Consider the following 20,929-nt stretch of genomic DNA (forward strand, 5'->3'; position numbering starts at 1 on the left):
TTCATAGTAATTTTCATTCATAAATTTGAGAATGGAATAATTGTGTTGCAAATCTTAAGCACTATGTTAATTGTCAGGTACTATTGTAATGGGCTGAGGCTCGAGTTGATGCACTGAGGTCCCAAGCATGTGAGGCTAAATAGTAATTGGACCATACTCTATTAATATATATGCTTGGAGAAAGAATGACCCTCCCCACAGTCAGTGTAGGCTCGATGTGGTGTAACAAACATGAATTGTACATGCAAGTAGCGGTATAACAAAAATAGAAATCAATATAGTGTTGTAAAAGATTGCCAGAAGTTCTAGAAGGAGGGTATGTAAACAATAGTCACACATACGCCTTCTTCAGCAGCCAAGAGATAGTCCAAAAACAATCTATTGTCCATTGCTTCACATGTCAGGGAATCCAATGATTCCCCCAAGTTTTTGAAGTCCTGCAAAAGTCTTTTTATGTGTTAGGGAATCCAATGATTCCAGCAGATTTTGAAGTCCTGTAACAGTCTTATCATGTTTCAGAAAATCCAATGATTCCTGAGGGTTTTCAAATCCTACAATAATCTTATTGTCTCAGAGAATCCAATGATTCCCAAGGGTTTTCAAGTCCTCCAACAATCTTATGTCTCAGAGAATCCAATGATTCCCGAGGGTTTTCAAGTCCTCCAACAATCTTATGTCTCAGAGAATCCAATGATTCCTGAGGGTTTTCAAGTCCTCCAACAATCTTATGTCTCAGAGAATCCAATGATTCCCGAGGGTTTTCAAGTCCTCCAACAATCTTATGTCTCAGAGAATCCAATGATTCCTGAGGGTTTTCAAGTCCTCCAACAATCTTATGTCTCAGAGAATCCAATGATTCCTGAGGGTTTTCAAGTCCTTAAACAATCTTATCATGTCTCAGAGAATCCAGTGATTCCTGAGGGTTTTCAAGTCCTCCAACAATCTTATGTCTCAGAGAATCCAATGATTCCTGAGGGTTTTCAAGTCCTCCAACAATCTTATGTCTCAGAGAATCCAGTGATTCCTGAGGGTTTTCAAGTCCAACAATTTTCGATGTCCGTGAGACAAACGCCATAACTAAATGTGGCGTTCTCTTCTTTAAAATATAATGGTTCTCTCTGAGCAGGTTTCTTGGGGAGGTTTTCTGGAGGAAGTCTTAGTTTTGGTTCAAAGTAATAATCACTCTAAATACAGCCAGCTGACAAAATCCAAACATTTATTTCTCCAAAAGCTCTTGCAGATAATCTTTTGCCTCTGACAGCTTTGGCTTCTCTTCTCCCATATATTTCCCATTCTTTCTCCAAGCATATATATTAATAGAGTATGGTCCAATTACTATTTAGCCTCACGTGCTTGGGACCTCAGTGCATCAACTCGAGCCTCAGTCCATTACAACTATTATTTTTACTCCTTGAATTTATCCATATTCTTATGTGTAATGACACCAGTTTTTTTGTTAATTTTTTTTAAAGCATCTTTTGGATTTACCTCTTCCTCCGCATTCTCACTGCTCTGTCTTTATCACCTCACACCTGGAATGTTTCTTGCCAGAAATTGTTAATTGCCGCGTTCTTTCTCATCTGATTTGTCCTGCACATTCAAACACTCTAGATCTGTGATTTCACGGCTTCGGACGTTTTCTCTAAAGATCACGATCACAGTCCATCCAAGCCTCTCCATTTGAGGGAACTTAGACCACGTCCTCCCACAAATTAAGCACAAGTTCCTAAGGCAGCTTTTCGAAGTCACAGACCTTGCCCACAAAGCCATCCAATTGGCCTGCGGGCAAAGCATCTGCGCAAATCGGCGTCTGCGCAAATCGGCGTCTGCGCAAATCGGCGTCTGCGCAAATCGGCGTCTGCGCAAAGCGGCGTCTGCGCAAAGCGGCGTCTGCGCAAAGCGGCGTCTGCGCAAAGCGGCGTCTGCGCAAAGCGGCGTCTGCGCAAAGCGGCGTCTGCGCAAATGCTCCCTTTAGCTTTAAAGGCCGGAGATAACCCGGGGCGGGGCGTGACAAGCGGCGCCCCCGGGGGCGTTCAAGCCTCTGAAGGGCGGGGCGGCGTGCTGCGCAGGCGCGCTCGCCTCAGCCCATTCTAGCCCAGACCCACCTTTCTTTTTCCCCGGGCGGCCGTTGGAAAATGGCGACGGTCTCGGAGCTCAAAGCAGGTAGCTGAGGAGCAGGCCCGCAGCCTGGGCAGTTCGGTCTGGGACGTATGTGGAGCGGAGAGGCGGCGGAGCGGCCTGCGAGCTGGGACGGGCTGGGGAGGGGATCGGGACGAAGGGAGCGGGCGGGCCAGGCCCGGGCCTCGGCCCCCAAGGCGAGCTGGCCGAGCGCGCACTGAGGAGGGCTTTGTAATCCCCGTTAAAGGGTAGGCTCCCGGAAGCCGAGGGCTTGCTGTACTGAGGTACTTTTTGTATCTCCAGCGCTTAGCCTCGAACTCGGCACGGAGTAGACGCTAATAAATGATTGTTGATTAATTCATTGGCCAGTTAGCAGTCATCGAACGCCTGCTCGGTTCATATTTTTCCTAATAGTTTTATATTTTGGAAAGACCCCGCGCTGGCAATACAAAGAGGCAAAAGACACCGTAGTTGCCTCGTCTACTAGACCCTTGGGAAGGGGGGAGGGGAAGAAGGGGCGTGGGAAGTCCGAACGTTTCTCAAATCCCTAAACACGTTCAGACTCCCACATCTCATCGCTATACTCATCTTCCCCACCCCCACCCCACCCCCCATCTTTCCTTATAGTCGGAATTGTTCTGGGTCACTTGACTAGGGAACCTACATTTATTGCACCCAGGCTTTGTTCTAAGTGACTAGCTTAGTCTTTGTGACTCCGTGGTCCTGCGCTGTAGCTTTCGGACTACCTACCTCCTTCAAGTGTGCTTAAACACCTTTGAGAAGGTAGGGGATTTACCCTTGATCTTGGGGGCCAGCACGTCCTCCGCTGTGGGGGGTTTTAGGATTGAGTTGGGACGTTCCAGGGGCAAAATCTTGTTGCTGCATGAGTCAACTCTAGTTTCCCTTAGAATAGACATTTTCTTTTTTTTTTTTTTTAATTTAATAGCCTTTTATTTACAGGTTATATGCATGGGTAACTTTACAGCATTGACAATTGCCAAACCTCTTGTTCCAATTTTTCACCTCTTACCCCCCACCCCCTCCCCTAGATGGCAGGATGACCAGTAGATGTTAAATATATTAAAATGTAAATTAGATACACAATAAGTATACATGACCAAAACGGTAGAATAGACATTTTCTTTTTTTTTTTTTTTTAATTTAATAGCCTTTTATTTACAGGTTATATGCATGGGTAACTTTACAGCATTAACAATTGCTAAACCTCTTGTTCCAATTTTTCACCTCTTACCCCCCGACCACCTCCCCCAGATGGCAGGATGACCAGTAGATGTTAAGTACATTAAAATATAAATTAGATACACAATAAGTATACATGACCAAACCGTTAGAATAGACATTTTCAAAAAGTACAAAATTTCCCAGCTAAAATTCCGCCTTCAACACGAGCAATGGGTTACTTCTTTATGCTGATTATTTATTAGCTTATATTGCTTAGCATATATAGCTTATTTGTACGAGGTTGTTGCCTCAGAGAGGAAGGATTGTCTTTTGTCTTTATAGTCCCAGAGCTTAGTAGTGTTTGGCCTATAATTAGACTCTAAGTAAATGTTTATCGACTGTTTTAAAGGTTTTTACTGCAACCTTTAGCTATTAAATATCTAATATTATAAACCGTAACTTTTTTTAAAAAACCATAACACTTATTTTATTCAGTCCTCACTATTAATGAGGCCTGCGGGCTTCTTAATTATTATTATTATTAAATATCTTAATTAATTATAAGGTGATTAATAATAATCACTGATGAGATATAGGTGCTCCACTGATTCTTATTTTACCTTCGGGAGAAACCTGAGGCTTAGAAAGATCAAGGGAATTAATTGCCTTAGGTCATTTGACCATTCAGTCTACAAACAGAAATAAGTGACTTGACCAGGGTCATACAACTAGTACTTGAGGTTGGATTTGAAGTTAGGTTGGGCAGCTAAGTGGCTGTGAATAGAGCCCAGGAGTTAAGAGAACCTGTCAAATCCTGTCCAATGACCCTATGACCAAGGATAAATTTCTTAACTTCTCCAGGGTTTAGGCAAACAAAAAGCTAAGTAGTCCAAAAGATAACAGCATTGGTAGAGTGGTGCTTCGTTGATAATGCTTTAAAATTCATTTTCTTTGATCTGTATCCCAAGTTGTTCCATACTATATATATGAATAATCAATGATTTTACTTGAAATTCTTGCACTAAAATAGTATATCTTCACAAGTTTTAAAGGATACACTGGGAAAAAGGGGTATACTGGGTCACTTAAGAACAAAGATCAGAGCTGAAGTTTTTAATGCCCTAGATGATCAAGGTGAAAAACCTGTTTGTCATAGTTCCTCATCTGTAAAATGAGCTGGAGAAGGAAATGGCAAACTACTCTAGTATTTTTGCCAAGAAAACCCCAAAAGGAGTCATAAAAAAGACTAAACAACAAAATTAATGACCAAAGATTTTGTTCACTGTCCATTTTGCCTGATTATATTATCATAATAACAATACCTCACATTTTTGTAGTGTCTTGTGTCTGTATTGATATTATCCCCTGTAATTGATGTTATGGAAACGTGGGAGGGATTCAGGAGACTAGGCTCTGCTTCTAAGTACTTGTGTGACCTTAGGTACGTATTCTTAAGGCCTGAGACTAGATGATGTTTATAACTCCTTCCAACGATTAGATTCCATAAATCTATAATTTGGTCTCTTTAACTAGAGTAACAATTCTCTGAAGGAATCACGTTTTGCAATTGTTTTCCAGCATGACTGGGTAGCATTCTATGTAGCAAGTGAAGAAGAAATAAAATATAGCATGGATACTCAGTAAATACTTGTTAATTAATAATTGCATAGGTTGCTAGTTTTGTAGCTATACTTACATATACAGATAACTGAGAGATTTAGCATCATGTAGAAAAAAGGTCATTTAAAAAGCCATTAACTTTTAATTCTCCTTCAGTAGTTACTGAACTATATGGAAATGTTAGATTGGCCAAACTTTACAGGTAAATTTTTGTTGCAAGTATTTCCTGTTGTCCCATCTTCCCCAGCCTCCAGGTGTTTTCATTAGTTAAATAAAGACAAAACAAAACAAAAAAAAAGGTACCATATAGTTTTTTAATGTTTTATTTCTATATATCATGAGTTATCCTTGGAAAATGGCTAATTGAGCTTAAAAGAACACTAGGGAGAAATGGAGTTGGAGGTCTATGGTACCCTTAAACAATTATTTGCTAAGTATTTGTAAATGGGGAAGTAAGCTACTACTAGATTTGGAGGGTCCATGAGGGTGTTTAGAAAAAAGCCCCTAGACTTTGTCTGAAACTATTATTTATTGCTTTGTTGATAATGATTTGTGTCCCCAGTTACATCTGTTACCCCAGTTATTCAATAACAGTACATATAAGAATGATCAGTGATTTTACTTGAAATTCTTGCACTAAAATGTTATATCTTATTTATTAGTTTTAAAGGATACACTGGAAAAAAGGGGTGTACTGGGCCAGTTAAGAGCAACGATCAGAGCTGAAGTCTTCAATGCCCTAGATGATCAAGGTGAAAAACCTCCACCCCTATCTCATGAAAACCTCCTAATTAATGAATTAATTCGGGAGTATTTGGAATTCAACAAATATAATTATTCAGCATCTGTCCTTACAGCTGGTAAGTGTGGATTGTTTATTAAATGATTCATCATTCTTTTCTCCAGTCTTTTGAAAGTTATTTAGCTTGATAATCCAGTTTTATTACAAAAATAATAAGATACTTGAGACTTGAAATAGTCTATTGATCTTTTTCCAAAGCCTAGCCAAAATCTCATAACTTTTATCAGATTGTTAGAAAACAACTTGATAATTGAAGTACTTTTCTTTTAGCATTCTTTTAAAAACTGAGTTCCAGATTCTCTCTTCTTTCACCTCTGAGAAGGCAAGCAGTTTGATATAAATTATACATGTGAAATCATGTAAAACATTTCCAAATTAGCCATATTGCTCCACCTCCCCAACTGTAAAACATAAACTGAGTGCAAACATAATTTTCTTACTTTATCAGTTCTCTCTCTGGAGATGGATAAAAATTTTTTCATTATGAGTCCTATGAAATTGTCTTGGATCATTGTACTGGTCAAGAGTAGTCAAGTCTTTCAGAGTTGATCATCATTCCAACATGTTACTATCTATACACAATGTTCTTCTGGTCCTTCTTGCTTCACTTTGCAAATATGTATATTTTCTTTTTTGTTAATAAATCAGATAATTGTTTTTTAATCCCTGGAGAAGTCTTATTCTTGTGATAATTAGGTAATATAATTCTTGAAATATAGAACTTTAAAGATAGAAACATTATTAGAATGTACTCAGCATTAATTTTTAAAGCTACAGATCCTTCAAAGCTAGAGAAATCTCTTAACTTTTTCAGCCAAAATCCAGTCTGGCTAAGTTTAAATTCTCAAAGACCAAGTCTGAGAAATGGATTATAAATATTATAGTTGGAAGAAATAATTCACATTAAAAATTATAGATAATTTAAATGTAGTACAAATCAATAAAAAATTTTGGATATATAATTTAAAATTTGGCCCAAGCCTCTATCTCTACTTTTCTCATTTCTGCTGTATTAAGTAGGTAGTAGTATAGTATTGAAGTTCTTAAGTATTGCACTGAAATTTTTCCATTAATACTCTAGTTTACTGACATATATGTGGAAATAAGATTTCCATAGCTCTGCAAAGTAGAATAACATGGCTATCTTTGTATTTGAGAGATCAGAGTGAAGCAGAAATTTTAATTAGAAAAAACCTAGCACAAAATGTTATCATTTCTAGGGGAGAGAGGATGCACACAATTACATAGTCTGTGATTATTTGTGTCTATACAAGAGATCAGATTACCATTATCATTTATTAGCTTTTAACATTTGCTGAACATTCACTTCCATCTAAAGTGAGGGAATAAATTGAAGAAACTAAAGAATTAAAGGAGCTTAATGAGCTTGAAGGACAGGTAGGAAGTGCGATGCGTAGAGAGCCAGTCCTGGAGTTGGGAAGATCCGAGTTCCAATGTGACCTCATATACTCATAATTGTGTGACGGATCACTTAACCCTCTTTGCCTTAGTTTCTACATCTGTAAAATGAGCTGGAAAAGGAAATGACAAACCACTCACTATCTTTGCCTAAAAAACTCCATATGGGAGGAATCAGACATAACAGTAACAACAACAACTAGCCTGAAGTTAAATAAATTAGATGTGGTGACTATATTTTATGATTCAAGGCCATTTATCATTTTAAAAATAGTACTCTTCAAAAATATAAGGATATGTACTTATTGGGATGGGAGAAAGACTTTGTCAGTCTTCATACTGTTCCTTAAAGAATAATTAGTCTCACACATAGCATGGGCTTTAATGCCACTTTTTCTACTCACCCTGTGTTGAAGAAAGCACTCTTCATTCTTGGAAATTTTGTATATCTGTTGTTGATGAGTTTTCCCTTATAATTAACGTAAGGGAAAATACAACCTGTAGTAACGTTGGTGAAGTTGTATAATCTTAAAGTTTAGCCATGTTTTTTAATGTGTCTTTTAAAAATATTTTTGGAAGTAAATTAGTATCCAGATCTGATTTCTGATCTCTTCTATTGATCATCCTCTTAGAAAATAGATTGTTCGGTTGATTACATATTATAGGATGTTTACTTACATGACTTATAAAACATAACAAATGCAACTCTTTACAGGATTATAGTTGTGTTTTATGGTATCTGAGGATTTCATAAAGTTTTATTTTTTCAGAATCTGGTCAACCAGTAATGCCGTTGGACAGACAATTTCTCATTAAGGAGTTAAATATATATGAAGACTCGAATGCAAAATCAGTGTAAGACATTTTTATTTGTTTATTTTCTTCACATCTGTATAGGCAAGCAGTTTCTTATTTTGTATTTCAGCTAACAGTAGAAAATAGTTTGTAAACCAGTTTGTAAAATGAATAATTTTGGGCTCTTACAGCAGACCAGATTTTCTTGAAAGGCAAATTGCAAAGCCAAATATTTTTTGCAAATGCTTTTTGAGGCCTGCTCCAGTAAATGCCAGCTGAAATTCTTGTGACCATTTAGTGGTTGCCTGGAAAAAAGCTCTTTGAGTTCAGAGACATTATCTTACTGTTTATATCCCTACAGTAGATACCTAGAACAGTTTCTTGCACATGATAGGCATAAAGTAAATATTTATAGTTGAATGAATGAAGAAAGGAGGTTTGGGAAAGCAATGTGAAGCAAATTATCAAATGTTTCTATTTGTTTTCTTGGCCAAAAATAACCCTTTGGTTAAGTCTTGTTCTTTCATAAGTTTTCAAGGGATTTTCTTAGCCTCTCTTCAAATAATTTTTGTGCATAGTAAATGAAGACCTAGAGTTCAGTACCATTTAATTGTTTCATGACAAATGGCATAATACCATGTTATACCTTCATTGCTTAGTTGTAGATACTGACTTATCTCAGGTACAGTGCTATATCTATTTTGTTGCTTTTTAAAAAAACTTTATTTTTATTTTAATTGTTTTATGTTGTGTGGAAATTTTCTAAGCTCTAATTTTTAGTATTACAATATAATTCAGTTTAAATAAGTATTGTATTTATTTTTTACAATTTAAACCTAGAATTATTTTTAAAATTAAAACTGATTGCTGGATATGATATCTGAGATAATAGTTCAAGAAATTATTTAGGAGGTTAAGTTTAATAAAAGACGAACTTTGAATGTCTTTTTCTGGTCATTGATGTATGTATGTCACTTGAGTATGTAGCATGTACATTTCTAGTTTTACCAACTTCTTTTGTGTGTATGACATATTGAAGATACATTAAAAGAAGCTTGTTTTATTTAATATTTATGATGTTTTTCTTTTAGTAAGGAATATCAAACAGATAATAATATCATGAAAATTTATCATCTTAAATTAGCAGCAAATAGCTAAAAAGTAGAATTTTGTGAGCAAATTTAGAGCAAAAACAAGCAAATAAAATTTTCCTTGACTCCATAATTTTAAAGTTAAATGACTTTTTAGTATATTAAGTTAAGCAAAAGGATAACATTTTCAGACTTATGTGAAGGAAAGTTTGAGATAACTTTTTTTTTATTTTTAGATTGATAAAAGAGGTTTATTATTGGGTTTGGAAGTAAGGAAATAGGTGAAAGTAGAGATAAGGAGGGCACCGTACTAGACAGAGGGTCCAGTGGACAGAGGGTCCTCACATAGCTAGTATATTTGGAATCTCTGCCTGAGATAACTTTTAAAAATTTCTCCAAACTAGCACAATTAGCATAAAATCATTTTTCTTTTCAGTTAGTTGATTTAGAATGGCATCCCATAATCAGAGCTTTAAAGCAATCTGGTATAGGAATTCCTTAACCTTTTGTGTATCCTGAATCCCTTTGGCAATCTAGTGAAGCCAGTGGACCCCTCTCCTCAGAATAAGATTTTTAAATTTATAAAATACTAAGAATTACAAATACTAATTATGTTAAATACAATTAAAGAAGTTCATGAACTCCAGATTAACAGCCTCTGAACTAGTGCCTCTCATTTTATAGATGAGAAAATATGCAGAAGGTAAAGTTATTTGGCTAAAGTTACCCAGTTAATAAATTGCAGAGCTGATATTTGAACCAAGTTCTATTTTGCTTAATGTTCTTTATCTATTCTATGTTCAGATGACCAAATGAGTTATGATAGCATACTTTGATGTTTCAAACAAGTGGAATCACTAGTTACAACAGAATGAGCAAGAACTTGTTTTTGCCGTAGATATTAAAACTAAATGTTTTTGGCTTGTTTTGAAAAAAAATAGTATTTTTGGATCTAGTTAAAATTATGTTGAAATTTTGGAGTTATTGCTTTACATGAGTAATAAAGTTGTTTTAAGATTATCAATTTAAAACTTAGACATAGTCTTGCTATTGAAAAAGTATATGACAGATTTAGTAGAGAACTCAACTATCATAAAATCTTAGATTTAGAGTTAAAAGTTGATAGATGCTTCAACAATGAGGTGAAACAAATCGGCTCCAATAGAACAGTAATGAATTGAACCAGCTACACCCAGCAAAAGAACTCGGGGAAATGAGTGTGAACCACTACATAGAATTCCCAATCCCTCTATTTTTGTCCGCCTGCATTTTTGATTTCCTTCACAGGTTGATTGTACGCTATTTCAAAGTCCGATTCTTTTTATGCAGCAAAATAACTATGGACATGTATACATATATTGTATTTAACATATACTTTCATATTTAACATATATTGGTCTACCTGCCATCTGGGGGAGGGGAAAAATGGAAACAAAAGGTTTTGCAACTGTCAATGCTGAAAGATTACCCATGCATATATCTTGTAAATTAAAAAAAAAGCTATAATGAAAAAAAAGTTGAAAGATGTTTTCTAGCTTCTTATATTGTGTTTTGCAGCCCCATATAGGGTCTCATAAATACATGTGGGGGTCATGAAATTATGACTTAATGTCAGTAAATGTTTGATTTATATACTTATTTTTATAAATACATATTTGGAGTCACATAAAAATTTTCTTGGGCAAAAAGGGGTCATGAGTGAAAAAAGTTTAAGAAGCCCTGATCTAGTCAACCCATTCTTTTTACAAATGATAGAATGGACCTTCTTAAGGTCAAATAGGTAGTAAGAAGCAAAGCTTGGATTCAGTCTAAGTCCACTAGATCCAGTTGTTCATGTGATTGTTAGCTTCCTCTTGTGAGATCATGAAAACCCTCTACAGTTGTGGCATAGAATTCAAAAAGAAACTAAACCACTTATAAGGACCCCTTCAAGGTCCTTATTAAGTCCATATTGACTTAATTTTTTTTTTTTTTTGTTTGTTTGTTTTATTGTATTTTTGTTTTGTTAAATTTACATTTTAATCTGGTTACATTTTAATTGTATTTTAATCTGGTTTGGGCCATTGTAGAGATTGTTTTTGTTGTTTTTTGCTGAGGCATTTGGGGTTAAATGACTTGCTCAGGGTCACACAGCTAGGAAGTGTTAAGTGCCTGAGGTTAGATTTGAACGGTCCTCCTGACTTCAGGGCTGGTACTTTATCCACTGTGCCACCTAGCTGCCCCTATCCTAGAGATTATTATGGGCTGCATACATTATCCTGCAACATATCCTTAACAAGTAGTCCTTCAAACTTTTGCTTGAAGATCTTTACTGATACTTACTTGATAATAGAGTTTTCTTGTAATTTTAGTTAGCCCTAATTGTCAGGAAAAGTTTTTTCCCCCTTAGTATTTATTTTTAATAGACATTACTCTATGAATTATGTTGGGAGAGAAAAATCAAGGTAAAGGGAAAAAACATTGGAGAGATAAAAAAAACCCGAAAAAAGAAGTGAACACAATATGTGTTGATTTACATTCAGTCTCTTTAGTTCTTTTTCTGGGTGCAGATGGCATTTTCTATCCAAAGTCTATTGGGATTACTTTGGAGAAAAGTTTTTCTTATATGAGCTAAAATCTCCCTGTTACATATCCATTTAGTCCTTGCTCTGCTCTTTGAGGCCAAGCAAGATAAGTCTAATCTTTCTTCCACTAATGTTTCAGCTAATTGAAGATATTTATCATATTTTTGGCAAGCTTTCTTTCCCAGACTAAACATTCTTAAATCTGTCCTATATATGGCATTGTTCTAACTCCCTTCATCATCATGGTTGCCCTCCTTTAAATATTTCTGTTTGTCAGTGTTCTTTTAAAATATAGCATCCCAAGTTAGACAGTTCCAAATGTGGTTTTCCTTGCTCTGAACATTTCACTTCTGTAATAAAACTTAAAATTGCATTGTCTTCATTATCACACTGGATTCATTTTTCCCACTTAAATTTTTCTTGTTATTTTTACCCCATTATTGCAATCTCTCGTGTTTTTTGGATACTCTCAAACAGAAAAGTTTGTACTTGATCTTTTAAAGAGAATCTTTAAAAAAAATTTTCTCAATAGTATTTTATTTTTGTCAATTACATGTAATTGTAGTGTTTTTCAACATTCATTTATGTAACATTTTAAGTTCCAGATTTTTTCTCTCTTCTTTTACTTCCCCTCTCCCTAAGACAGCAAGCAACTTGATATAGGTTATACATGTACAATCATTTAAAATATATTTCCATATTAGTCATGTTGTGAAAGAAAAATCAGAACAAATGAGAAAAACCATGAAAAAGAAAAGCAAACCAAAAGTGAAAATAGTTTGCTTCAATATGCATTCAGTCTCTTTATTCTCTCCCCAGATGCAGATGGCATTCCCACATTGCTGAAAAAAACTAAATCGTAGTTGATCATCACATAATTGTACTGTTACTGTTATCTTGGTTCTGCCCACTTCACTCAGCATGAGTTCATCAGAGTCGTTGTCTAGGCTTTTCTGAAATCAACCTACTCTTCATTTCTTACGTATACCATGACTTATTCAGCCATTTCCCAGTTGATGGGCATCCACTCAGTTTCCAATTCCTTGCCACCATAAAAAGAACTAGAGTTAATAGAGAAGTATTAGAGTTTAAGGAAGGGAGAAACAGCCAGACCTGTGCCTTAGGAATATGACTTTGGCAGGTATATGGATTAAGAAGTGGAAAGGGCAGAGTTTGAGGTGGAGAGACGAATTATGAAGCTATTTCAATAGTCTTAGCTAGAGGTCTCAAGTGTTTGAAATAAAATGGTGGCTATATGAATAGACAGAAGGAGGTACACAAGAGAATGATATTTGGAGGTAAAATTGACAAGATTGGGTAAATAAATGCTTGTATGTCTAAGGTGGGGAAAAGTGAGGAGTTGAAGATAACTTCAGAGTTGTAAACTTGGGCTCTTGGAGGTATGCTTATACCCTTGACTATTTTGAAACAAGTGGTTGGGGTTTGGAGGGAGTTATGGGAAGGTGATAGAGATAATAAGTTCTGTTTTGGACATTTGAAATATTTGGACGTTGAAATGCCTACAGGATATATTTTCCTGAATGTCCAGAGACAGTTGGTAATACAAAATTGGAATTTTAAGATCAAGATGAGAACTAGATACATAGATCTAGGAGTCATTAAGTAGAGATAATAAACTCATAGAAACTGATAAGCTCACGAAGAAAGAATATAATAGTGTGTAGGATAAAGCTTTGGTGTATTCTCACAATTAAGGGGCATGTTGCAGATGATGAGACCAAGAAGAAAAGTCATACAGGAAGGAAAAAGAAGAAAGGACAGTATCATAAGAATCCAGAAAGAAGAATAGTAGCCTGGAAAAAAGAGTCAGAGGCATGGGTTCAAGTCCTGATTTTTAATCTTAAGATATATGACCTTGACTTGGTCACTCATCCCCAGTACTTGTTTCCTTCTCTTTGACATGAATTTAGGTGGTCTTCTGAGGTCTCTTAAAGCTTTTGCATTTGTATTCATTGATGATGTATTTTCTTTTCTTTTTTTTTTTTTAAATAGCTTTTTATTGACAGAACATGTGCATGGGTAATTTTTCAATATTGACCCTTGCAAACACTTCTGTTCCAACTTTTCCCTTCCTTCCCTCCACCCTCTCTCCCCTAGATGGCAGGCAAGATGACATATTTTCTAAGTTTGAAGGTGTACAGTAAAATTAAATTAACTTATTTGGATTTAAAAGAAATATTAGCAGTTGGTATTTATGTCAGAAAATGTTTTGTAAGATTTTTGTATCTTTTTTTTTCTACACAAATTACCTTTTTTCTTCTCATTTTAATACTTTATCTGCTGCTTTTATTTTCTCTCTACAATAGGCCTCTTTTATATGGAATTATTTCTTATTTCTTACATGCGAATAAAGATGGCTTCCAAACCACTTTCATGAAAGGATCTTCACTGCAGCTTCCAAGGTGAAATCTGGGCGGCAGGCAGCCCAGTTCAAAAAAAAAACAAAAACCATGAAATGTGTGTAAGTTTTTTAAAAATATGTTTTTTAACTGTAATTGAATGTTAATTTCTCTTAATGTTACATTATTTTTTTCTTAGAATATTTCATTGTGGATATAACTTTATTTAATTTTGTATCAAATATTGCTGCACTGTGGTTGAATTTATATCTCCTAGCTAAACTGAGGAAATCCCAGAGAGAAAATGACCATGAACAAAATTCTGAGATTCAAGTTTCTTTCTTCCCAGAAATAAGAAAGCTTTGTTGCAGGCTGAATTCTAGTATTACTTCAAAGAATCACAGAATTTTCAAATTGAAAAGTATCTCTGTAGCCATATAACCCCAAAAGAAATTTTTTGCTGCCCTGACAAGGGGTATTCAGCCTCTGCTTGAAAATACCCAAAGGTAAGGTAGGAGGGTTACAGAGAAAGGTAATTTCCTACTTCTCAGGACAACCCATTTTACTCATGGGTGATATTTTACTAATCAAGCCTAAATTTGTCCCTATGATTCCCATTTATCATGGTCTGTCCTCCAGTGCCATACAGAGCAAGTCAAATTGCTCTTTTCTGTGACAGGTTTTCAGTTCCTTAAAAACAGCTATCCGGTCTCTTCTCTTCAGATTAAAAAGCCTTACTTCTTTTTCTCGCTCCTCATATGACACAGACTTACAACCCTTTACTGTTGTGGTTGACTTTCCTTAGATTTCCTCCAAGATAACTTATCACTGCCATCCCTAAATATGCCAAATCTATCTTTTTGGGGCAGAGCACAGTAGCACTATCCCTTCTTTATTCCTGGAAGCTAAATCTCTCTTCATATGGCCCAAGTTTGCATTAGCTTTTTTAGCTGCTGTATCTGTCATATTGAACAAGTTTGGGGGGAAAAAAAAGTATATTTTATCATAGAAGAATTTTTCAATCTTTAAAGCAGGTTGAATTATACAAATCTCTTTATATTACTTGCTGACATCTTAAATTCCTAATTTCTGGAGCTATTTATTATTTTACAGATGCTTCATGCCAACTTAAATTAAAAAGGTGTAAAAGGAGTAAACTTAGGTTTTCTTTCCTTTGGGGTGGGGTTGAGGGAGAAAGGTTCTTTAGAATTCCTTTGAAGCCCCCAAATTGTTGTTTTTTTTTTTTTTTTTTAAGGAAGGCTGCTTTTTAATTATTCTTCCCCATGCTATACTTGAGTTATTTCTATTTATCCTATTGAATTTCATCTTAATAGATTTGGCTCCAATATTTTTTTTGGGGGGGGGAATACTGGTTGTCATCCTTTGTCATCTGGCTATCCTTCCTAATCTTGTCTCATCTGCAAATTTTATCAGCATGCCATTTATGCCTTTATTCAAGTCATTCAAAAAGAAAATTGGTCTGACATGGCTTATTGAAATCATGTATGTTGGCTTTTTTATAATAAAACTTTCCTTTTCTTTGAGTGTTCATTTAGCTGCCTCTTTAATCCATTAAAGAATTTTCTTGGGAATTAATGAGAAGTAGCTTTTTGGCATTAATTGTTCTCTCTCTCCATATAAAAATAAAGAAAGAAGATGCTAAATTAAATATATATGGGTAAACCCCTCTTTCTAGGGGATGTGGATAGGATAAAAATCCCCTGAATATATAGGATACCCTACCTATCCTGCAAGGGGATGGGTTTCACTAGATCTAATTGAATATACAGCATTTATTTATAACTGTTACCATTTCATTCCAGAATTTTCCCTTTTTCAATGATTTTTTAATTTTTATAACTAGGGGAAAGACCTTAATTACATGTCTGCCTTTTTTTTTTTTTAATACCTTGAAACTGATGATTATGTCCAACTAAGGAAAGCTGCTCAATTCCCTTTTAAATGTTAAGATGTTATGCCCTTAAATTGAGACTAGGGTGCCAGGAGAAAATTGATTCCATGACTAGAGCAGATGTTGAATTTCATAGTCGTACCTAGGTTTCACTTACTGTTTATATATTATCATTTTAAGTTTTCATAAATTAAAATTCACTTGCTGGTGTTGTTAATATTTACATTAATAATGATAATTCCTATTTAAATATGACAGCAAAATGGAACCACCTTAATTTTGGGATTTCTAGATTACAAGTCATTTTAGTGAAGATTGTAGTGAATTTTTGTGATCATTTGGTCATCAATCTTTTTCAGAAAGTTTTTCTGATATTAAGGATATCTGTAAACATTATCCTTAATATTGTTGGATATAGGATATATTTTGTTGATTAGGTAAATCATTATCAAGAGATTTGGACTTAGTACACTATTTCTTAAATTCATTACTGATTTATGAAGAAAGAGCATTCATCATAGGATTTAGAAATAGGGACTTTAGGGATATTTTATTTTATAGATAAGGAGTTTTGAAAATTACAGGGTTTATGTGACTTATCTACTATAATCACATAGAAAGCAGAATCAGGATTTGAACTCAAATCCTCTGACTCTAAGTCTTTTGTTTTTTCTAATATTCCTCGTTGACCTCTACTTTTACTGATTAAGCATTTGAAGGCTCATGTATCACAGAACACTGATTATGATCCTTTCTTCCAAATTATAGAATCAGAGAATAAAGTATAATTCAAAATATATTTTTTGCCTGGCTATAAGATATATTTTGCCTGGCTATAAATATATTTTAAGACATGCTTCTTAAATTAGCTATGACCTTTTTATACAAATACTTGAAAGTATGTGTTTTTCTTCCCTCACCTGTCCCTTCCAAAAGCATAATTTACCAACAGGACTTTGTTTTACATTTATTTTATGAAAGATTTATACATCTAATTTAATAGATTGAATTGAAAAATGAATGAACTGTTACTAATATAAATTATAACATTGGGGCCCCTATGCAACCTCACCTTTTGGAACTTTATATATCCTTCTCAAAAAAGAAAATTGATTTCAGGTTTCAAAATACCTTATGGAACTCATTAGCAGGACTGGACTTTTAAACTTGTAGCTACACATACTGCATAGAAGATTCACTAGGTTGTAAGCAAAGAGATTTAGATTGTGGAACTACTGGCTCACTTTTTCTGGAGAGGGGAAGATAGGTATGTGTTTTTAGTCCTGGGCAAGCCCTACTGTAAAACAATGGAATTGAACCAGATTATCTCTTAAAGAAACATTTGCACTTTAAGGGGCTGCCTTTAATTCAATTTGGAAACTTAAGGAATCCTGCTTCTCCTTTCTCCACCTTAAAGACAAAAACCTGTTTATTGTTTACATACCTTTTATTTCCACAGTTAGATTTTGTTAGTTGTTATAAAGTATTTGTAAGATAATAACTCCAAGAGTTGGGAATTTAAGATATCAGCAAATAATATAAAGGGATTTGTACTTGCTTTTAAAATTCCTTTATAATAAGTTATGCCCCTTTTTGTAAGTCTATTCTAAGTTTACATTTATTTCTGTTAATTTTTCTCATTCTACCAAAAATGAACACTTCATATTTGTCTTTATTTTCTCTATTATTCAAAATTCATTGCATTCTAAGATGCTTTTCAGTAAAATTATATTTACTTATTAATTGCCTTTGAAAGAACATTATTAACTATTAATTACTTTTAATTCTCAACATTTTACCACTATTACAATATTTACATTTTATATTTGTCATAAGAGAAAATAATCAGTAGTGAATAAAATACTTATTTTTGGTATGAGTTCTCTTTTTTAATTTTTAGAGCATAGTTGTCAAATATTCTGTATTTCCAGAAAACTTTAATGATTTTTTACACATTTTACTATAACTTTTGGAAATTCTCAGTAACATTTTTTGGGATAATAGTATGAGAATTATCAGGTAAATTATCTTTCTACCTACCACAAGAGGGTGCTGGGAAAGAAAATTTTATATAGAAAATCTTTTTCAGTGAGAAACTGGCAGCAGAGAATACTGATTAAAAATGTTATCGCATAAAATTTGTGATATTTCTCTTTATTTAATAGAATGTAAAGTGATTTCAGTTCTCTCAGTATAGATTTACTTCCCAAGTATAGCCTTGTGTAAACCTATATACTTAAGTATATAGATAAAAGACTATGCCTTAAGATGAGTAGTTTAAAATTGTAATACAATTCTTTACTAGTATATGGAATGTTGTGGTAAGATGTCATTACCAATGGGAAGAACTTTTTGGGCCAAACTATACAAAGTTCTTATTTAAAAGATCTGTGATTTCATTAGATACTCATTTTGCAGATACTATTTACTTTTCCTTGCCTTCATTGATCATTTCATGATTTGTTGCAGCCACAGATTTATATCCTAGTGCCCATTCTTCTAATACACATCTCTGAATTTAATCAAACTGATCCTTGAGCGGTTATCTGTTGCCAGACCCTTTTAAATTTAACAATATATATCAGAGTTAGTGATCCAGTTGCTTAGTCTTCAAGAATCCAGGGTCACTGATCTCCATATTGTGAGGTGATAGCAAGAGAAAACTTAGTGGAAGAAATAAATACTCATAAAATAGAAAAAGAAATAGTAAAATTCAGTTAAAACTGACTTGTCAATTTTGATTCTGTTTAAATATTAATTTTGTATGTGTTTTAAGTTTCAGATAATCATTTAGAAAGATGGTGGATAATGAGAACTAATACAGAAGAATCATCATGTTTCTCATGCTATGGAGAAATTATAGCTTTCATTTGGCGCAAATACACATCTTTTAATTTTCATATGTATATATTAAGTTGCTATTTATTATTATAATGTAACATTATATAAGTAATATGTACATTTTATAGAAATGCAATTTTTAAAACATTTAGCCATTTCATGTTCTACATTTGTGAATAAAGGTTATCTTTGTCATCTAGCTTACTGAATTTGATTTGAGGAAGATAAGTATTTTGCTTTTAGGCAACATTTTAGGAGACTCCAAGTAGAAAATGAAAATTGCTCCAGTTTAGCATGAAACTCCCCTCTTGCCTTCCCATGCCTTATTGGAAACATAGTTATATTCACTATATTTCCTCTTCCAATTAAAATTATGTATCATAGAAAAAGTACTTCAGAATACTTACACTTACATATAAATACATAGGGAGCAAAATTAAAGGCAAAGGTAATAATAGTAAAATCAGAAAAACTATAGTTAATCAGTAATTTCTGAAATATAAAGCAGTTCTTTTCAACTTTCAACAGTTAAAAGGTTTTTAAAATTGATTTAGAATAGGAATTTTTATTGTTCATCAGTCTCTTTCCTTAGAAAAGTTAATTCTTTAGTTGGAAGGTTAATTTAAAAGTTGGACAAAGAACTGGTTCTTTACATTTTCATTAAATAAAACATAAGGACCATTTTGTAATATGGACATGTGAAATTACAGGCATGAAAGGACAGGTTTTGGATTAAAATATTAAGAAGTGTTTAAAAAATAGCTTTTTTTTATGTAGTCCTTAATTGTATAGGTAAAGGATGAAATATCAAAGTGCCTATCCTATACCCACATCTAGAAGTCTTCATTTGGCATCACAATTGGAAGTATTATAAAATTTTCTCACAAAGCTAGCTCTTCTAAAATTTGCTTTTTCTAACATTCATTAAATTAGTACCATGTTTAATGTCAAATTAATATTTTCCCAGTGACTGTGGAATATATCCGATTGCTACAAAGTATGGTGCCTGACTAGCAGAAGTTATGTGCAGTGTAATAAAAGTAAAATTTTGAAATATCTCTTTACTGTAGGGAAATTTTAACCTAATGGGAAATCTTTGGATTTGTTGTTGTTGTTGTTAAGAGCTTAATTCATTCAAACAAGATTCCTTCCAGTTGAAAATGCTTTACACTGATTTTATATTTGATGATAATTGGTAATGTTTAGTATTTGGAGCTTAACAGATCCATTAAAACAATTTTTTTAAGTGCTACTATTAGCCATAATCTTATAAATCATCAGATTTTAAGTATATCAGTTTACTGTACAATTAAGAACTTAAGTATGGATGATTGAATAAAATCATATTAAGATACAAGAGAAATAGTTACTATTTTAAAATGAAATGTGTATTATGTAATTACAATTGTGTTCTGTTGTATTATATGTGTGAGTATAAATGTCTGGATTCTTCCCAGAAGATTAACATCAAGCTTCAAGGATGTTGCAGTGAATTTACCTCAGGAATTGCAATCATGTATAGGAGTAGATTCAATCAAAATTAAGTACTGTAATTTTGGATGTCAAAATGGAGGCTAAATAGCAATATGCCACATAGAGACCCTAATGCTTTCAGATGCAATGTTTTGTAACAATTTTTATACTAAGATGAATTTGATAATAGAAGTATATCTTTCAATAAATAAGGTTAAAATACTATTTTGTAATCTTTGTGTAGCCTTTGTTCAAAAGGACATTTGTGTTATTGTTCTGGCATCAAGTCACTATTTTGGAATAACTGTAAACTAGATTCTGACTATATTTTACTATTCCAGAGTTCCTTTAATCCCTGTTTTTGTATCAACTTTTCTTCCAATTGTTTTAATAAATTTCTATTTACCTTAGTCGTAGCCACTAAAATTACTATGTTGAAGATAATTGGCACCAAGCATAGTCTTTATTTTTAAATTTTTTTAAATTAAAGCTTTTTACAAAGCATATGCATAGGTAATTTTTCCAACACTGACCCTTGCATAATCTTTTGTTCCAAATTTTCCCCTCCTTCCCCCCACCTACTCTCCTAGCTGGCAGGTGGTCCAATACATATTAAATATGTTGAAATACACATTAGATCCAATATATGTATACATATTTATAGTTATCTTTTTGCACAATCAGATCAAGAAGAAAGAAAAAAACTGAGAAAGAAAACAAAATGCAAGCAAATAATGGAGAGAGAGAATGCT

The 20,929-nt window shown here is 33.8% G+C and overlaps 1 protein-coding gene across 5 annotated transcripts; it reads left to right on the top strand.

The window, feature by feature from the left end:
- Positions 1 to 1,976: 1,976 nt before the first annotated feature.
- On the top strand, positions 1,977 to 20,402 carry FOPNL (FGFR1OP N-terminal like). Of its 5 annotated transcripts, none has more exons than XM_012544178.3 (5): positions 1,977 to 2,163; positions 5,583 to 5,780; positions 7,912 to 7,996; positions 13,966 to 14,069; positions 18,640 to 20,402. In XM_012544178.3, the coding sequence occupies exons 1-5, from the start codon at positions 2,136 to 2,138 to the stop codon at positions 18,795 to 18,797; spliced, it is 573 nt and encodes a 190-aa protein (XP_012399632.1). In that variant the 5' UTR covers positions 1,977 to 2,135; the 3' UTR covers positions 18,798 to 20,402. The 5 variants fall into 5 exon arrangements, 4 of the variants coding, with proteins under 4 accessions (XP_012399632.1, XP_023354463.1, XP_023354464.1 ...); XR_004230438.1 differs by having other exon boundaries at positions 1,982 to 2,163; positions 13,919 to 14,073; positions 18,640 to 18,656; XM_012544179.3 differs by having other exon boundaries at positions 1,982 to 2,163; positions 13,966 to 14,073; positions 18,640 to 18,656.
- The last annotated feature ends 527 nt before the right edge of the window (positions 20,403 to 20,929 follow it).

Source organism: Sarcophilus harrisii, chromosome 1, assembly GCF_902635505.1.
Source record: "Sarcophilus harrisii chromosome 1, mSarHar1.11, whole genome shotgun sequence".
NCBI lineage: Eukaryota > Metazoa > Chordata > Mammalia > Dasyuromorphia > Dasyuridae > Sarcophilus > Sarcophilus harrisii.

Coding starts and splice junctions, on each gene's coding strand:
- FOPNL (XM_012544178.3), top strand. CDS start 2,136: ATGGCGACGGTCTCGGAGCTCAAAGCAG. Junction 7,997..13,965: donor GACTCGAATGCAAAATCAGT/GTAAGACATTTT, acceptor ATGCGAATAAAG/ATGGCTTCCAAACCACTTTC. Junction 14,070..18,639: donor AAAAACAAAAACCATGAAAT/GTGTGTAAGTTT, acceptor ATGTGTTTTAAG/TTTCAGATAATCATTTAGAA.